Below are 20,370 nucleotides of genomic sequence, written 5' to 3' on the forward strand. Positions count from 1 at the left end.
ATAATCCAAGGAGGTCTTCACGGAAGAGGTGTCATTTAAATTGTGCCTTCGCTTCAAAAACACATGTCCTGATTTTCTGCGAGGTACTGGGAATCCAGAAATGAATCAGAGAAGGTTCTTTTGCTTGAGAAATTAGCAGTGTGTGTTTGCGGGAAGGATATGTGTGACTGTCCAAGTGTGTTAGACTTATTAAAATACAATTGAATGCAATAGAATAATCAGGAACGTGGTAGAGGCAAGTTTTCTAACGCAGGGTCCCAGAGTGAGTCTGAGAAGCCTTTTGGGATCCCAACACAAGATGAAATTTGATGGCTAAATAAGCATTAGTCAGGAGGAGCAAAGTACATAGCAAAGGCCTTCCAGGGAAAGCATAAACAACCCACTCACAGAAGTGAAACAGCATCCTGAGTGCCTGCCTCATCCTACCAGTTAGTGGAGTATGCGGAGGGGCGGGGACTTATGGGTTGGAATTGGTCGTGGGTGGAGCTGGCGGCATTGCCCGACAAGTTTCTTGTCTCAGGGCATCCTGCGTGGTGGCTTTCTCCCGAACCATAAAGTATTCCTTTTCAATACTCACACGTTGGCGGAAGCCCCTAGGAAAAGACTGTCCAGGGAATGTTCAACTACAGACGGACAGATCATCGCGCCCCAGCTGGCGCCAAATGGGGCCCCGCCCTCCTAGGGAGGCCGGTTACCATGGCAACTAGGTTAGGGCGGAAGTGGCTCCCAAAACTCTCACTAATCAGGTGACTCTCCTGCCTCCTGCACGTGACACTGGAGTCCAGGCGCCGGTCTACCTAGACGGACTCCGCCCCTCTTTTCCTTTACTGACAACTGACGGCGAACTCGAGCAATGGTCCTTGCGGGTCCTCTAGGAGACCCCGCCCTATGGTAGTGAAAGAGCCAATTAGACTGGGGAAAAAAGAAGCAACGCCCTAGGTTTCACCCCGGTTTGACAGACGCAATTTAGGCCATCCCCGGGTCCCTCCGCCCCCTGTCTATTTCTGCTGGCGACGGACAAATCTTCTGCCCAATAGCGCGTCCTCTTTTTGTCGTTTGGTCCCGCCCCCATGGAAGCTGAACCAATGGGCAAGCCAGGTCTCAGCGGGTGGTGGGGGTTGCACTGCGGTAATATGGCTCTTCCTTAGCCAGCGGTGGCGGCTGGAGGTGGGGTAGAACTGTCCTGCCTCTAGGTTGGTCGGTTTCTGGGCTGCAGGGTCTCGGCGGGTCGTGACTCGGCGGTTGTGGCGGATGCCGGAGGAGCGTCGGTCCCGCCGCTTGGCGGCCCCTGGGTCAAGATGAACGCTTCAGCGTCGGTCGGGGGCCCACTCCCCCCGCCGCCCACGGGCCCGGCCGCCGCGCTGCCTCCAGGTTCTGCCGCGCGGGCCCTGCATGTGGAGCTGCCGTCTCAGCAGGTAACCCCGCGGGCTCGCGGCGCTCTGTAGGGGCCGGGAGGAGGCCCATGAGGGATCTCCGTGGGCCGCAGGCTGACCCAGTGCCAGCCGGGAGACCGGGAGAATTGGCCGGGGAGAACTCCGAGGACTGAGGACGGCTGTCCGGAGGTCTTGGGAGGGGAGGGATCCAGGGATGGCCGAATCTCTGGGGGATCTTCGAGTCCCAGGAGACATCCCGTTACAGGAGATGGGTTGGGAAGAGACGGGAAGGGACTCCCCGAGCCCCGCCTCTCCCCCCGTAGGGAGCTGGGGATTCCCTGGCGCAGACCCTCCGCTTTATCCCTCTTGGGAAGGGACCCGGGGAAGCCCTGGTATCCCAGGAGAGATGGGGAAAGCGCTTTTTCATTTTTAACTCAATCACTTGCTGACAAACCGATTGGTGCTCTCTGCTGCGGGAGAAATGAGGTTTCCCGCATTTACTTTTAATCTCTCCTTATTATGATGTACTCCTATAAACATCTCAAGAAATATCCTTTGGGATTTCGGGTTTCCTTCCTATTCTTCGACCCCCCAAAGAAGGCACTTTAGTAATTTGAAAGCTGCTGCTACATTCCTTCAAAAGAGTGTGGAAGAAAGAACATTTAACGTACAGTACATATTCACGTCTTCCCCATCCTTTACCAAGGCGTGCAGAGCTTCTTGGATCCAACTTGGATCCACACTGTAAGCAGATAATAGAGAGAGAACACCGAGTTTGGGCACCTGACAAAACTCTTTGTATCACAGACTTATCTGTAGAGTACGTCTTTCCCCTGCCTTCTTGCTATCCCCCAGGAAGAGACTTTGCAGGAAGTTTTGCATTTAAGAGACTGAACGAAAGTACTTTTCATTTTCCCCCATCCACAAAGAGGACCTAAGAAAAACAGCCAGTTGTTGAGAGTCTACCGTGTTGGGTTTGTGCCAAGTGCTCAGCTGGCTGGGAGTTGATTCAATCTCCCAACTCTGGGAGGTGGCTATTTTTTATTAGCTCCATTTTGTAATTCTGGAGACAGAGACTTAAATATGTAAAATCGCCTGGCCAAAGCCTTGCAGTTAGTAATTGGTGAGGCTGGGTTTCAGAATCCAGCCTCTGACTGTAGTCCCTGCACGTGGTTGTTGTGCTGCAGACTTGAGCAATCTTTTCTCCACTGTTTTCACGTGGGACAGAGTACTTTCCTCCACACCCTTCCACCAACTTCCCATCCCTGTCTTAGGAAAGAGTCAGACAGTAGAGAACAGAGGTTGGGGGCAGAGGGTGGACGGGAGATGGGCTGGATTTGAATACAGGAAAGTGTGGGGATGTGGAGGCTGCTAAAGGGCAAGAAAGGTGGAGATCTGAGCTACAGCGGTGGCCGTGGAGCTGAGTTGTTTGCAGAAGCAAGGGCTTTTAGTGCGGTGGGAGAGAGGATTTAAGATACTGGGAAAGCATGGGCCCTGGTTTTGTGGTGCTGTTGGGAAAGAAGTGTGTGGAGAATATGAATATGAGGATAGTGAAGTTTGGATTGTATTTACAAGGTTTCTGGGGGAGAGGGAGACTAGCCTCTGGAATGAGCATTAATGTGAATTTTCGTGTGTGTCTGTGTGTGTGTGTGTTGGTGGATTGTGAGAGTGGATAGTGGGAGAGGCAGTGATGGGCGCAGAATTCCTGAAGGAGGAGCCAAGAGAGGTTTAGTTTGGGAGAGCTTTGGGAAACTGTGGGATTTGGAAAGAGAAAGCATCATTTGTTTCATAGAGCCTGTTCTCTGATAACAGTTCCCAGTTTAACGTTGGGGGAAATAATCCAAACAAACTGTCCATGGAATAAATCCAACTGCATTTGTAAGCATTTGTCCAGTTTTAGGGTTTGTGCCAAGGGATATATAGTGGCTTAAGTGTACGGCTGAATGCTGTATGATCACTGAGGATGGTATTTACAGCTTTCTGGGGTGTCATCCTTCTTGAATTCTTGGAAGGCAGCCTATACAGCAAAAGCACTTTTACTTTTGCTCTTGACATTAATTTTGCTTTCTGGGTCAAAATGCTCAAGATTTTAGGATATAAATATATAACATTTTAAAAAAGTAAACATTTTTGTTAAAGTGTTACGGTATACAGTCAAGTGTACCAGTTATTACTACACAGCTTGATGAATTGTCACAAAACAAAGTTATGTAAGTGGTACCCAGATTAAGAAATACAAAATTATTACCATCCCAGAAGTCCCCCTCACATCCTCTCCCATGTCTGCCTTTCTCGCCAAAGGAACTACTGTTCTGGTGTATAAGAGAAAACTTTTTGCCTGTTCTTGAAACTGTATATAAATGGAATCACACAAAAAGGTATTATTCTTTTGCTCAATATTGTTTGTGAGAGTCAGAGAATGTGTGTATATGTAAAAACATTTTTTAGTAGTATTGTCTTTTTTGCCTATGGCTTTTGCAGAATTTCGAAACTTTAGATAAATTGGAAATCCAGTTAACTTTCTTTTAAATAACACTTTGAAAATTGGGTCATTTTAATAGATTACGTGCTATTTGATGTCAGTATTTTTAAACATAAAAAAGATCCTGTTGATTTAAGATTTTCACGATAAAATCGATTATTTCCAAGCACACATTCAGTGGTTTCTCCCCACTACCCCCAGCCTATTTCTAAGGCAGAGTTTTTCAACCTCAATACTGTTGACATTTGTGTTGGTTGGTGGGTCTATGAAGTATTTCGTCACTTCCATGGCCTCTACCCGCAATACACCAGCAGGACCATCTCAGGCCTGACAATCACAAATTGTCTTTAGATGTTGTCAAATGTCTCATAGGGAGCAAAATTACTCCTGGTTGGAAACTACAGTTCTAGGATGTATTTTTGTTTTAGGATAGAGAGTATCCTGGGCTTCCCTTGTGGCTCAGCTGGTAAAGAATCCGCCTGCAATGCGGGAGACCTGGGTTTGATCCCTGGGGTGGGAAGATCCCCTGGAGAAGGGAAAGGCTTACCCACTCCAGCATTCTGGCCTAGAGAATTCCATGGACTGTATAGTGCATGTGATCCCTGGTGCTGGGAATGATTGAAGGCAGGAGGAGAAGGGGACAACAGAGGATGAGATGATTGGATGGCATCACCGATTCAATCAATGGTCAGGAGTTTGAGTAAACTCCACGAGTTGGTGATGGACAGGGAGGCCTGGCGTGCTGCAGTCCGTGGGTTCACAAAGAATCGGACACAACTGAGCAACTGAACTGAACTGAGAGTGTATCCCTTCTATTACTTACTGATTTATCTCCTCTCAGTCTTCCTTAAGTACCATTGATTCTAGTGGCTGTATTGTTTAAAATATTAGTTACTGTATATTAGTTCCCAAAGTGTTGTACTCCCCCTACCCCCAGTCTGCCTCCAGAAAAAGATTTGTTTTGTTTTGGCTCAAAGAAAGCCCACAAAACTATAAGACCTAACTAATAGTTTTTATTTTAATCTACTTTTCTTTAAAAAAAAAGAAAATCTAGTTAACTCTGCATAAATCCTGAACCTTTATGTGTATGAGTACTAACTGCAGTGCATAATAGCTACTTAACTGTGTCAGATGGGACTGCTACTTAATTTTTCTTTTGCTTCTTTATGATCTTACTTTACCTGTAATTTAAGGATGAACTAGTCATGCATTTTGAAGATTTGTTTTTTTCTTTTTAATTTTTGGTTGAGGTTTGTAATTAGTGAATATAAGCTCATCTGAAGAATAACTTCCTTCACACCTTAGGTTTAGGCATTTTGAAATAAAAATTGGTGTTTTGTGATAGAGGTATTTATTATGTCCTTAAAAGTTTGAGAGCAGTTTCTTTCCTCCCCGAAGGCTTCCTCCTTTGGGTATAACCTAACTACATTCCTCAGATACTTAGAGCTGGGGAGGCTCTTCAGTGACTGTTCAGGGCTTCCCTGGTGGCTCAGATGTTAAAGAATCCGCTTGAGATGCAGACGACCTGGGTTCAATCCCTGGCTTGGGACGATCCCCTGGAGGAGGTCATGGCAGCCCATGCCAGTATTCTTGCCTGGAGAATCCGAATCCCATGGACAGAGGAGCCTGGTGGGCTTCAGTCCATGGGGTCACAAAGAGTTGGACACAACTGAGCGACCAAGCACATACACGTACATAGTGAACATTTTGCATATAGGTATAGTCAGTGGCACCGACTCCAGTACCTTTGCCTGGAAAATCCCATGGACGGAGGAGCCTGGTAGGCTGCAGTCCATGGGGTTGCGAGAGTCGGACACGACTGAGCGACTTCACTTTCACTTTTCACTTTCATGCATTGGAGAAGGAAATGGCAACCCGCTCCAGTGTTCTTGCCTGGAGAATCCCAGGGACGGGAAGCCTGGTGGGCTGCCGTCTATGGGGTCACACAGAGTCGGACACGACTAAAGCAATTTAGCAGCAGCAGCATAGTGCTAACCTAGTTTAATCCCTTCCATTAAAATAACTTCACAATTCATTATTACTTTTCATAGACAGTTGTCGTAGTCAGTATACCTACATCTACCACATTTTTGTATAATAATGTTTAGTTATGTTTCTTTAGGGGCTTCCCAGGTGGCTCAGTGGTAGAGAATCAGCCTTATAATGCAAGAGATGAGGTTTCGATCCCTGGGTCAGGAAGATCCCCTGGAGAAGGAAATGGCAACTCACTCCAGTATTCTTGCCTGGAGAATCCTATGGACAGAGGAGCCTGGTGGATTATAGTCCTTGGGATCTCAAAGAGTTAGTTGACTGAGCTACTAAGTGACTGATGATGTTTGTTTCAGTTCAGTTCAGTTCAGTCGCTCAGTCGTGTCCGACTCTTTGCGACCCCATGAATCGCAGCACGCCAGGCCTCCCTGTCCATCACCAACTCCCTGAGTTCACTCAGACTTGCATCCATCGAGTCTGTGATGCCATCCAGCCATCTCATCCTCTGTCGTCCCATTCTTCTCCTGCCCCCAATCCCTCCCAGCATCAGAGTCTTTCTCAATGAGTCAACTCTTCGCATGAGGTGGCCAAAGTACTGGAGTCTCAGCTTTAGCATCATTCCTTCCAAAGAAATCCCAGGGTTGATCTCCTTCAGAATGGACTGGTTGGATCTCCTTGCAGTCCAAGGGACTCTCAAGAGTCTTCTCCAATACCACATTTCAAAAGCATCAATTCTTCGGCACTCAGCCTTCTTCACAGTCCAACTCTCACATCCATACATGATTACTGGAAAAACCATAGCCTCGACTAGACGGACCTTAGTCGGCAAAGTAATGTCTCTGCTTTTGAATATACTATCTAGGTTGCTCATAACTAACCCCCATTAATAGATTTTTGGTCTGTTTCCAGTTATTCTGTTACATTGTTGCAGTGAATATCCATATACAAGTATCTTTGAAATCATTCAATTGAATATGTATACACACACTTACACATATAAATATGCACATATATACCACCCATATATACATATACACGTTTTTGTTATTTAGATTTGCGTTTCTTTAATTATTAATGTTTTAGTAGCTTCATTTATTGTATGCAAACGCTGTGCAAAGTTTTGTTGTTGTTCACTTGCTGAGTCATGTCCAGTTCTTTGTGACCCCGTGGACTGCAGCATGCAAGGCTTCCCTGTTCTTCACTTTCTCCTGGAGTTTGCTCAAACTCCTGTCTGTTGAGTCAGTGATGCCATCCAACCATCTCATCCTCTGTTGCCCCCCTTCTCCTCCTGCCCTCAAAAACGATTGAGGGCAGGAAGAGAAGGGGACAACGAACTCCTTTATCCTTACACAACCCTGTGAGTTTCAATATATTTTTTTTCATTTTTATTTATTTATTTTTGGCTGTGCTGAGTCTTCATTGCTGCACACAGGCCTTCTCTAGTTGCAGCAAGTGTGGGCTATTCTCTAGTTGTGGTGCACAGACTTCTCATTGCGGTGGCTTCTCTTTTGTGGAGCATTTGGGCTCTAGGGTTCACAGGCTTCGGTCGTTGCGGCACATGGGCTCAGTAGTGGTGCACGGGCTTAGTTGCTCTGAGGCATGTGAAACCGTCCTGGACCAGGTAGCCAGTCTGTGTCTCCTGCATTGGCAGGGGGATTCTTAACCACTAGTCAACCAGGGGAGTCTGAGTTTCAATATTTTTGCATAGATCTGTGTAGCATTTTCTTTTGTGACTTGCTCGTTTATGTCCCTGGCATTAATTTTTCTGATGACTTACTTTTTCATTCATTTAAAGAGCATTTTTCTTGTCATTTTTTGGAAGGAAGTGGGTATGTTAGTGCTGTTATGTATTATTATTAGTGCTTTTATATATCAGTGCTTCCTTGAATTTTTAAAAATAGATTCTATTTTTTAGAACAATTTTAGATTTATGGACAAATTGAGGATAGTACAGAAGGTTTCATACCGTATACCCATTTTCCTCTATTCTTAGCATCTTTCATTAATATGGTACATTTGTTAGAATTGAAGAACCAGTATTGATATGTTATTATTAACTAAGGCCTTTATTTTATCAAATTTCTGTTATTTAAAACATTGTGTTGGGATTTCCCTGGCTGAATGTACTTCTCTGGCAGTCCGTTGGTTACGACTTCGCCTTCCAAAGCAGGGTTCCATTCCTGGTTGCGGAGCTAAGATCCAACGTGACTCGAGACCAAGAAACCAAAATATATAACAAAGCAGTGTTGTAACAAATTCAATAAAAGCCTTTACAAATGGTCCACATCAGGACATAGTGCGGGAAGGAGAGGATGGGACGAAATGAGACAGTAGCATTGAACCATAGGCATTACCATATGCAAAACTAGATAGCCAGTGGAAACTTGCTGTATGACACAGGGAGCTCAAACCCTGTGCCCTGTGACGGCAACCTAGAGGGGTAAGATACGGGGAAGGTGGGAGGGAGTCACGAGAGGGAGGGGACACATGTATACCTATGACTGATTCATGTAGGTATATGGCAGAAACCCACTCAATATTGTAAAGCAATTATCCTCCAATTAAAAATAAATAAAATTTATAATAAGAAAGTGGTCCACATAAAAAAGATCCCCAAAGGAAATTGTTGTAAGATATACATAATATAAAATTTTCTGTTGTAATCATTTTTAAGTGTAATCCAATGGCATTAAGTACATCCTCAATGTTGTGCAAACATCACTGCTATCCATTTCTGGAATTTTTCATCATCTCAGACAGAAACTGTACTCTTTGAACAATGTCCCATTCTTCCTTCCCCCAGCTCCTGGTAAGTTCTGTTCCACTTTCTGTCTGTATGAATTTGCTTACTCTACGTTCTTCATATAAGGGAATTATACAATATTTGCTTTTTTATTTCATTCAGCATAATGTTTTCAACATCATACATGTTGTAGCATGTATCAGAATTTCATTTCCTTTAGGGCTGACTAGTGTTCCATTGTGTTTAAATACTACATTTTGTTTACCCATTCGTCTGTTGATGGATCTTTAGTGTTTACCTAATACACTTTTCAAGATCTCATCGTGCACACCACATTGTATTTAGTCTCCCCTTGGCTGTAACAGATCCTCAGACTTCTTTTTGATGACCTTGATAGTTTTGAGTACTTCTGAGGTATTTTGTAGGATGCCTTTCTATGGGAATTTGGTGGTCCCCCCCCCCCCCCCCACCCCATGATTAGATTGGGATTATGGGTTTTGGGGAGAAAGCCTGGATAGGTAAAGTGCCATTTTCATCTTTCTGTATCAAATGTACATATTATTAACATGACTTATCCCTACTGATGTTAACCTTTGTCATCACCATTGAGGCTGTTTTTTGTCGGTTTCTCCGCTGTAAGATTACTTTTTTCCACTCGTTCCTCCATGCTGTCCTCCTTGGGAGGAAGTCGCTATATCCAGTCCACACTTTAGGAGTGGGAATTGATGCTCCCCCTCCTTGAGGGCAGAGTATCTACATAAATTATTTGGAATTCTTCTGCATGGGAGAGTCCTACCAGTAACCACTTTCTTTTACAGATGAGGAAACTAAAGTCTGGGTAGCTTTCTCAGAGTCACCACAGGGACTTCAGGTTAGGTCTTTGTTCCCACTTACCATAGATACCTATTCTTTGCAGGGTTCTGGTTAAAAACAGAAGCTTGAAGTTATCTCAAGGTTTGAGATAATCATGCTTTTTATTTTACTTCCCACAGCATCTGTACACAGCACTGTGCTGATAACATAATAGGTGCTCAGTATACTTTTTATTTTAAAATTTTATTTGTATATGAATCATTCCTTTGAAGAATTAAAGAAAGGAAGGAAATGGGATTGAAACACATACAAGAAAAAATGCTAGGAGCACAAAATTTTGCTAAAAGCAAAAATGCTAGAAGTTTAATTTAGCTGTATGTGATATATTTATTTTCCCTTGATGTTTCTGTTTGTTAGCTATCTTTTGTCTGTCTGATTTAATCATTTTTTTTATTATGTGTTCAAAAGATCTTTTTCCTTGACAAGGCCACTGAAGGCAGAGAGAAAGCTGTATCTTACTGGGAACATATGCCCTGTGCAATGTTATGTATTTTTATTCCTTCCACAAATATTTGTTGAGCTCCTTCCTTGTGACTCAGAAACAAATATATAGTTGTGTTATATAGCTGTACAAGAAAATAATGGCAATTTTTGAGCTGCTTTGCTTCTTGTAAACAAAACTGTGAGGAAGCTTCAGAAACAAAATACCAGCATCCCCAAATCATTATTTTTATGTGATAAAATGCCATTAGAATTTTTTTTTTTTTTCCTGTTTTGTTTCACTTATTTTTATTTTTTTATTTTATTTATTTATTTTATTATTATTATTATTATTATTATTTTTTTTTAATTTTAAAATCTTTAATTCTTACATGTGTTCCCAAACATGAACCCCCCTCCCACCTCCCTCCCCATAACATCTCTGTGGGTCATCCCCATGCACCAGCCCCAAGCATGCTGTATCCTGCGTCAGACATAGACTAGCGATTCAATTCTTACATGATAGTATACATGATAGAATGCCATTCTCCCATATCATCCCACCCTCTCCCTCTCCCTCTGAGTCCAAAAGTCCGTTATAGACAGCTGCGTCTTTTTCCTGTCTTGCATCCAGGGTCGTCATTGCCATCTTTCTAAATTCCGTATATATGTGTTAGTATACTGTATTGGTGTTTTTCTTTCTGGCTTACTTCACTCTGTATAATCGGCTCCAGTTTCGTCCATCTCATCAGAACTGATTCAAATGAATTCTTTTTAACGGCTGAGTAATACTCCATTGTGTATATGTACCACAGCTTTCTTATCCATTCCTCTGCTGATGGACATCTAGGTTGTTTCCATGTCCTGGCTATTATAAACAGTGCTGCGATGAACATTGGGGTACATGTGTCTCTTTCAATTCTGGTTTCCTCGGTGTGTATGCCCAGCAGTGGGATTGCTGGGTCATAAGGGAGTTCTATTTGCAATTTTTTAAGGAATCTCCACACTGTTCTCCATAGTGGCTGTACTAGTTTGCATTCCCACCAACAGTGTAGGAGGGTTCCCTTTTCTCCACACCCTCTCCAGCATTTATTGCTTGCAGATTTTTGGATCGCAGCCATTCTGACTGGTGTGAAGTGGTACCTCATTGTGGTTTTGATTTGCATTTCTCTGATAATGAGTGATGTTGAGCATCTTTTCATGTGTTTGTTAGCCATCCGTATGTCTTCTTTGGAGATGTGTCTATTTAGTTCTTTGGCCCATTTTTTTGATTGGGTCATTTATTTTTCTGGAATTGAGCTGCATAAGTTGCTTGTATATTTTTGAGATTAGTTGTTTGTCAGTTGCTTCATTTGCTATTATTTTCTCCCATTCAGAAGGCTGTCTTTTCACCTTGCTGATATTTTCCTTTGTTGTGCAGAAGCTTTTAATTTTAACAACACATTAAAAAGATCATACACCATGACCAAGTGGGCTTTATCCCAGGGATGCAAGGATTCTTCAATATCCGCAAATCAATCAATGTAATTCACCACATTAACAAACTGAAAAATAAAAACCATATGATTATCTCAATAGATGCAGAGAAGGCCTTTGACAAAATTCAACATCCATTTATGATTAAAACTCTCCAGAAAGCAGGAATAGAAGGAACATACCTCAACATAATAAAAGCTATATATGACAAACCCACAGCAAACATTATCCTCAATGGTGAAAAATTGAAAGCATTTCCCCTAAAGTCAGGAACAAGACAAGGGTGTCCACTTTCACCGCTACTATTCAACATAGTTCTGGAAGTTTTGGCCACAGCAATCAGAGCAGAAAAAGAAATAAAAGGAATCCAAATTGGAAAAGAAGAAGTAAAACTCTCACTGTTTGCAGATGACATGATCCTCTACATAGAAAACCCTAAAGACTCCACCAGAAAATTACTAGAGCTCATCAATGAATATAGTAAAGTTGCAGGATATAAAATCAACACACAGAAATCCCTTGCATTCCTATACACCAATAATGAGAAAGTAGAAAAAGCAATTAAGGAAACAATTCCATTCACCATTGCAACGAAAAGAATAAAATACTTAGGAATATATCTACCCAAAGAAACTAAAGACCTATATACAGAAAACTATAAAACACTGATGAAAGAAATCAAAGAGGACACTAATAGATGGAGAAATATACCATGTTCATGGATCGGAAGAATCAATATAGTGAAAATGAGTATACTACCCAAAGCAATTTACAAATTCAATGCAATCCCTATCAAGCTACCAGCCATATTTTTCACAGAACTAGAACAAATAATTTCAAGATTTGTATGGAAATACAAAAAACCTCGAATTGCCAAAGCAATCTTGAGAAAGAAGAATGGAACTGGAGGAATCAACTTGCCTGACTTCAGGCTCTACTACAAAGCCACAGTCATCAAAACAGTATGGTACTGGCACAAAGACAGACATATAGATCAATGGAACAAAATAGAAAGCCCAGAGATAAATCCACACACATATGGACACCTTATCTTTGACAAAGGAGGCAAGAATATACAATGGAGTAAAGACAATCTCTTTAACAAGTGGTGCTGGGAAAACTGGTCAACCACTTGTAAAAGAATGAAACTAGATCACTTTCTAACACCACACACAAAAATAAACTCAAAATGGATTAAAGATCTAAATGTAAGACCAGAAACTATAAAACTCCTAGAGGAGAACATAGGCAAAACACTCTCAGACATAAATCACAGCAGGATCCTCTATGATCCACCCCCCAGAATTCTGGAAATAAAAGCCATTAGAATTTTAAGGTTTAAATTTTTTTTTTTTTTGTAAAAAATGTTTAATTTTCCTTTGAAAGGAAAAGCTGTGTTCTTATTCACTGTTAACTTTAAAATTTATCTACTGGGTCACAATTCTTAGCTTTGTGGCAGAAAATTCAGAAGTGAAACTGACTGGAAATAGAGCAAGAGCAGAATTGAAACTAGTAAGCTGGGCCTGATGAGTAATAAAATTAAGAAAAAAATTAGGTTTTCATAGTTTCCAAATTATATTTTTGATAATATGTGTATTTTCATCAGTAGACATATCACTACTGGAGGAAAAAGAAATATTTGTCATTTTTAATGTGCTCTAAGGAGTGCAGGTACAAACTAGGGGTGATTTAGAAAAACTAAAGACAGATCGATATTAAGAGAGGGGTTGAAACAGTTTAGGCTTTATATCTTTAGGTTTAATGGCAGTAATGTCTCAGTGAAAGTTTTTTTAAATGTCTTGTATTTTAGGAGTTGGGTTCTTAGATTATATATGTAGTGGAGCACATGGAGAAGGGAAACTTGACATTGGGATTTTTTTCAAAAACATATTTGTATTATACCTTTTTGGTTTAATATTACCTGACCTTGTTTTCTGGCTTCCCTGGTGGCTCAGCAGTAAAGAATCTGCCTGCAATGCAGGAGATGTGGGTTTGATCCCTGGTTGGGGAAGATCCTCTGGAGGAGGAAATGGCAACTCACGCCAGTGTCCTTGCCTGGGAAGTCCCATAGACAGGGGAGCCTGGCGGGCTATACAGTCCATGGGGTCAGTTGGACACAATTTAGCATCTAAACAACAACTACCTTGTTTTGCATCTTATTTTAAGATCAAAGCATGAATTTTGAATCATAGAATTTTATAAATGCAAAATCTGAAGCCCTCAGAGGTGAACTATTCCCCTGGCCAGAGATTTGGTCCCTCCATTTATTTCCATCCTTAAGGAGTCAGTAAAGAGTATTAATTTAACAAATACGATTTGAGTGCCCTGCTCTTCCTGTTAGTGGCAGAGACGTGACCAGATCCTGTGACTCCCATGAACAGTTTCACTCTGCTTGGCTTGGTGTTTTGGGAATTTGTTTCTTAAACTTATCTCTGAGCTTTGACACATTATCCCTACAACTTTGGGAATTTCAGGCTAGAAGTGAAATGTGGAAAAGACTGTATTTTAAACTTACTTCGCTTTGCAGGCTGAGGTCTCAGGCTGCGTGCATCCTCTTGTCCCCTTTTATAATGGGTATTAGTGAAGCTTTGGAATGTCCCTCTGTAATTTGAGTGATCATTCTTCCTGTTTTGTCCCTTGGTACTTATCCTTTTTTGAATATCTCACTTAAGAAGTCTTGATTCTTTACCTCTTCAAGTTTCTAAAACAGTAATCATCTGGTAATCATGGGTTTTCTGTTGTCAGAAATTTTATTTATGCTGACTGCCGTAGATGTCATTTACTAGTTATCAAAAACTGGAGTCAAGTGCATTTATTGGTTGAGAAGCTGAGAAAGCTGAGCATTAGAACCCAGTACCGGAGAAGGCAATGGCACCCCACTCCACTACTCTTGCCTGGAAAATCCCATGGATGGAGGAGCCTGGAAGGCTGCAGTCTATGGGGTCACTGAGGGTCAGGTGTGACTGAGCGACTTCCATTTCACTTTTCACTTTCATGCCTTGGAGAAGGAAATGGCAACCCACTCCAGTGTTCTTGCCTTGAGAATCCCAGGGACGGGGGAGCCTGGTGGGCTGCCGTCTATGGGGTCGCACAGAGTCGGACATGACTGAAGCGACTTAGCAGCAGCGGCAGAACCCAGTACTGATGAACCTGTTTGTTGATCCATTGGCTCTTTTCCCCACCATGGTTGTTAGAATATCTACCAGATGCCCTCAGATGTTTTTGAAAATAATAGGGAAAACAAGGAAGCTGAAGGTGGTGGCTACCTTAGGCGTTTTTCAGTAGCTTCCTGGGTAAGAAAAAGAGAAGATACAAATGAGTAAGAATGGAAATCAGACTTTTATAGTATTTTTTTTTCTGGAAAAACTTGGTCGTCTTTTAACATGACTGTATTTTTTTAACTGAGGGCTTTACTGGACTACAGGTAATTCATGTGTCCATGTTAGCCTATGTCAAAAGTAAATAGTTGCAAGTGCAGAAGTGGAAGAAATTAACTGAGTAATCTGTTTATTCAACAGATATTTATAAAGTAGCTCCTTTGATTTATGTTAAATATGGGATTAGCAATTTATATGTCTTGTTTCCTTCAATCTAATTATGTCTTTCAGAGGATCTGAAATTTTACCTGTCACAATTCCAGTCTCTTTTTGTATAAGAGCTAATACAGGAAAACTAAACTTAAAAAAAAAAATACAACATGAAAATAATTGAGGAGTATGAAAAAGCTGTGTTTTAAAATTTTGCCTACCTTAATGAATAATGTCATTGAGAAAACTGGCAGGGCTTTCATCCACTAAAATGTTACTATCAGGGTATATATGAGAAACAACAACATGAGGAAGACTTTCTCATTTTTCATTTTGAAAATAGATCACAAAGCAACCTAGGCAGGTCAGCTGTGGGGTGCTCATTTAAGGTCTAGGATATTTGACAGGACTGTACTCATTATGGATTTAAATTGGTCCCATCATGTATGTGATGTAGGTATTTCAGGTTTGTTTTCATGAATGGAGTTTATCCTACATGGAAGGTATTTAAATAATAAAAATTGTCCTGTTAATAACAGTTGTCCTGGTGCTCTGGAGTGACTGGTTTACATATAATATTCACGTATTTCTACTGGAAGAAATCAATCTAATTATTAGATGGGGACAGTAGAATTGCAGAATTTCTTAATTGTACATTAACTGCATTTTTTTCACAAATTTGGATGTTTTGAAACTACCTGAAAATTACTAAAAATTACTGTTCACTATTCTTACCTTGTATTTTCAAGAAAAGGTTACCTTATCAATACCCTCTTTAATAAACTAGTAAAATATACAGTGCATTTTAGATACTATATCAAACATAAAAATAAATAAGTTGGTACTTAGAAGTAAACATAAAATCTATTACAAAATGGGAAAATGTAATTAGATACTAAATCTCTGCTCTGAACCAAATACTGCATTAGACTCTGGTGTACTTCTTTCTTCAGCTTCTCTTATTGTTGGAGTACCAGAATAGCTCTGAATATGGTTTTACAAATTCTCAAAAGCACATAATTATTTCCTTAATATGGTATGATGGGAAGACTTGTAAGGCTGGTTCTGAGTATAACTAAGGTGTCTTTGGGAAAAGCACATGTTCTGGTCTTTGGTTCTTGACTTCACAGTGAGAAGGTTGGGTTTTCTGTATCTACATATCTTGAACCTCTGTGTGCCTCCATTTCCTCACTTGTCAGTTGCTTTCCTTTTTGTCCCTATCATTTTCATTCCACAAATATTGTGCTCACCTCTGTTCTACACTATCATTTGTTTAACAGATTTTATTTTATTTTTTAGTTTCTACCATGTGTACCACAGTAGTGAAGAATATTGTTTTCTAGAGCCAGATGCTTGGATTCAAATACTGACTCAAATCCTTCCTAGTTGGCAGTCTGGAAGTTACTTACTCTCCCTATGCCTCTGGGAGGCTCAGATCAAAAGGGCAGAGTAATTCCTATCCTGTAGGGTTGTTGAAAGAAGTATGTGGGTCATAAGTTTGCCTGCAGAGGTGCTTGGTATGTAGTGACTGTTCAGAGCTCAAGAAGTGTTAGCTGTTACTGTCACCTCTACTACTACTTCTGTTTGTCAGGCTCTGAGGATACAGGATAAATGAGGGACTGTCTTTGTCCTGGAGGGATTTGTAATCTAATGGTTAAGGCAACTTCATCAGCAGACCATTTTAGTGTAATGTAAGAGATGGTTTGAATTAAATGCTGAGGTGGAAGAGAGTAGGAAAAGCATTCAAGCGGAGACACCAGCTTGAGCAGGAAAGTAAGTAGGTGTGGAAGGGAATGGCAGATAAATTGCATGAGGCTGGAGTTTAAGGCTCTTGGAGGAGAATGGTGGAAACAGGCTGGAGAGGTGTAGTTTGGGATCAGATTATAAAGGGCCATGTATGCCCTGCTTTGAAATTTGGACATTGTCCTCAAGGTAGAGGGGAGTACTTTTTTTTTCTTTAAATAGACTTTAGTTTTTAGAGCAACTTCAGGTTCACAGCAAAATTGAGCAGAAGTTACAGAGATTTTCCAAATACTTTCTGCCCCTGCATGTACATTTTTGTTTTTAGCTGCTAAGTTGGGTCTGACTCTTTTGTGACATCATAGACTGTAGCCCGCAAGCGTCCTTTGCCTTTGAGATTTCCCAGGCAAGAATACTGGAATAGGTTGCCATTTCCTTCTCCACGGGGATCTTCCCGACCGAGGAATGGAACTGCCGTCTCCAGCATTGCAGGCAGTTTCTTTACCACTGAGCCACCTGGGAGGGCGGAGCCTCCCCCGTTAGCAACTTCTTCCACCGCAGTTATACATTTCTTACAGTTGACCAACTACATTGACACATCATCAGTGTAGTTCATCGTTTACGCTAGGGTTTACCTCCACCCTTATGGCAGAAAGTGAAGAAGAACTAAAGGGCCTCTTGATAAAAGTGAGAGAGGAGAGTGAAAAAGTTGCCTTAAAGCTCAACATTCAGAAAACAAAGATCATGGCATCTGGTCCCATCACTTCATGGCAAATAGATGGGGAAGCAGTGGAAACAGTGGCTGACTTTATTTTTCTGGGCTCTAAAATCAATGAAGATGGTGATTGTAGCCATGAAATTAAAAGACGCTTACTCCTTGGAAGGAACGTTATGACCAATCTAGACAGCATATTAAGAAGCGGAGACATCACTTTGTCAACAAAGGTCCGTCTAATCAAGGCTGTGGTTTTTCCAGTAGTCATGTATGGATGTGAGAGTTGGACTCAAAGAAAGCTGAGCGCCGAAGAATTGATGCTTTTGAACTGTGGTGTTGGAGAAGGCTCTTTGAGAGTCCCTTGGACTGCAAGGAGATCCAATCAGTCCATCCTAAAGGAGATCAGTCCTGGGTGTTCATTGGAGGGACGGATGTTGAAGCTGAAACTCCAAGACTTTGGCCACCTGATGCAAAGAGCTGACTCATTGGAAAAGACCCGGATGCTGGGAAAGATTGAGGGCAGGAGGAGAAGGGGACAACAGAGGATGAGATGGATGACATCACCGACTCAATGGACATGAGTTTGGTGGACTCCGGCAGTTGGTGATGGACAGGGAGGCCTGGCGTGCTGCAGTTCATGGGCTCACAAAGAGTCAGACACAACTGAGCAACCGAACTGAATTACCTTTGGTATTGTACATTCTTGGTTTTGACCATGCATATAATGATATATGTTCACCAATGTAGTGTGATGCAGAGTAGTTTCACTACCTGAAAAATCCTTTGCACTATACCTACACCTCCCGGTCTTTTAACCCCTGGCAACACTGATTCTTTTACCGTCTTCTAAGCCTTGCCTGTTCCACAATGTCATAGCTGGAATCATACAGCTCCTCTGAGTAAATATCAAGGAGCACAATTCCTGCGATGTATGTTAAGAGTATTTTGTGTTACAAGTTTAATTTCATAAGAAGCTGCCACACTGACTTCCAAAATGACTGTACCAGTTCACATACCCACTAGCAGTGAATGAAGATTGTTCCACATCCTTGTCAGCGTTTGTTGTTGTCAGTATTCTGGATTTTGGCTTTTTTAATAGGTGTGTAGTGGTATCATGTTGTTATAGTTTGTATTTTCCTAGTGAAAAATGATGTGAAACCTCTTTCCATGTTTATTTGCTGCCTATGTATCTTACTTAGTAAGGTGTCTGTTAAGGTCTTTGGCCTATTTTTGATTCAGGTTTTTGTGTTTTTATTGTTGAGTTTTACAAGTCTTTGTATATTTTGGATAACAGTCCTTTGTGAGGTGTGTCTTTTGCATATATTTTCCTCTGTGGCTTGCTTTCTCATTCTTCTGACATTGTTTTTCAGAGAACAGGAGTTTTAAATTTTAACGAAGTATAATTTATCAATTATTTTTTTCATGGAGAGAGTGTTTGGTGTTGTATCTGAAAAGTAGTTGCCATTCCCAAGGTCACCTAGATTTCTTCTATGTTATCTGCTCTGAATTTTATAGTTTTGCACTTTTACCTTTAAGTGTATGGTCCATTTTGAGTTGGTTTCTGTAAAAGGTGTAAGGTTTGTGTCTAGATTCTTTTTTTTTTTTTGCGTGAAGTCCAGTTACTTCAGCATCATTTGTTGAAAAGACCATCTTTGCTTTGTTGTATGGCCTTTTGCTCCTTTGTCAAAGATCAGTTGACTGTACTTACGTGGTCTCCTTCTGAGCTCTCTATTCGGCTCCTTTGATTTACTTGTTTATTCAGTTTGTCAGTGTTCACAAAAAAAATATCTCACTGGAGTTTTAATAGGGATTGCATTGAATCTATAGACCAAATTGGAAAGAATTGACATCTTGACAATATTTCATCTTCCTATCCATGACTGTATATAGTGTTTCTCCATGTAGTTAGTTGTTCTTTGCTATCATTCATTAGAGTTTTATAGTTTTCCAGTAGATCTTGTTCCTGTTTTGTTAGATTTATACCCAGGTGTTTCATTTGGGGCTTCCCTTGTGGCTCAGCTGGTAAAGAATCTGCCTGCAATGTGGGAGACCTGGGTTTGATTCCTGGGTTGGGAAGATCCCCTGGAGAAGGGAAAGGCTGGCTACTCCAGTATTCTGACCAGGAGAGTTCCATGGACTGTTATAGTTCATGGGGTCGCAAAGAGTCAGACAACTTTTACCGATGCGACTGATTTCACTTTGAAGGGGCATTAATGTAAATGATATTATGATTCTAAATGGAAATTCTACTTGTTTGTTGCTGGTATATCCAGGAGTTTTTGGTGGATTTTCTCAGATTTTTCTACACAGATGATCATATCATCTGTTGAACAAAGACAGTTTTATTTCTTCCTTCTCAATCTCTATACCTTTTATACCTTTTCTGGTCTTACTGCTAGTATAAGCTAGTCCTTCTTTCTTTGCTTTTTTAAACTTTTTGTTTGGAGAGAATTACAAGCTTATTGAAAAATTGCAAAAGCAAAACTTATACAAGAACACCTTTATACCCTTTACCCAGAGTTATCTATTGTTAACATTCCATTTGCTTTATCATTTGCAAGCTCTCTCTTCCTAGGTGTATACAGATATAGATAAGGTTTTTTGGTATGTGAATTATTTGAAGTTACATACTTCCTGACCTTAAATACTTTAGTGTATATTTCCTAGAACAGGTGTGTTCTCTTTTATATCCAAAGTATAGTTTTTAGTTTCAGTAAATTAACATTGATATAATGCTTTTTATCTAATCTGTGGTTCATATTCTGTCAGTTGATCCCATAATGTCCTTAATAGAAAATTTCCTTCACCAGTTCCTTCTCCAGTCTCGAGTCAGATATTCCATAGTTGTTTTATCTCTTCTTTAAGGTGGAACATTTCTATGACTTTTCTGTGTCTCTTTTTGGTGTCAGTGTCATAACACAGGTAGACCGCTTCCTCCCTTTGTAAAGTAGACTATTCGTTTTCTGTGTATCTGGTGTTTCCTCATGGTTAGATTCAGGTTATGCATCCTCTCAATTGAAATTTCACATGTG

General features: G+C 41.0%; 1 protein-coding gene across 2 annotated transcripts in view; it reads left to right on the forward strand.

The window, feature by feature from the left end:
- The first annotated feature begins 1,141 nt into the window (after positions 1-1,141).
- The window catches only part of UVRAG (UV radiation resistance associated), a 324,277-nt gene continuing 305,048 nt past the window's right edge, over positions 1,142-20,370 (forward strand). For both annotated transcript variants that reach the window (XM_052652384.1, XM_052652385.1), the window contains exon 1: positions 1,142-1,415. In XM_052652384.1, coding sequence (XP_052508344.1) covers positions 1,299-1,415 — 117 coding nt within the window. In that variant the 5' untranslated portion in view covers positions 1,142-1,298. The remainder of the gene's footprint in view (positions 1,416-20,370) is intronic.

This window comes from Budorcas taxicolor, chromosome 15 (genome assembly GCF_023091745.1).
Source record: "Budorcas taxicolor isolate Tak-1 chromosome 15, Takin1.1, whole genome shotgun sequence".
Classification (NCBI taxonomy): domain Eukaryota; kingdom Metazoa; phylum Chordata; class Mammalia; order Artiodactyla; family Bovidae; genus Budorcas; species Budorcas taxicolor.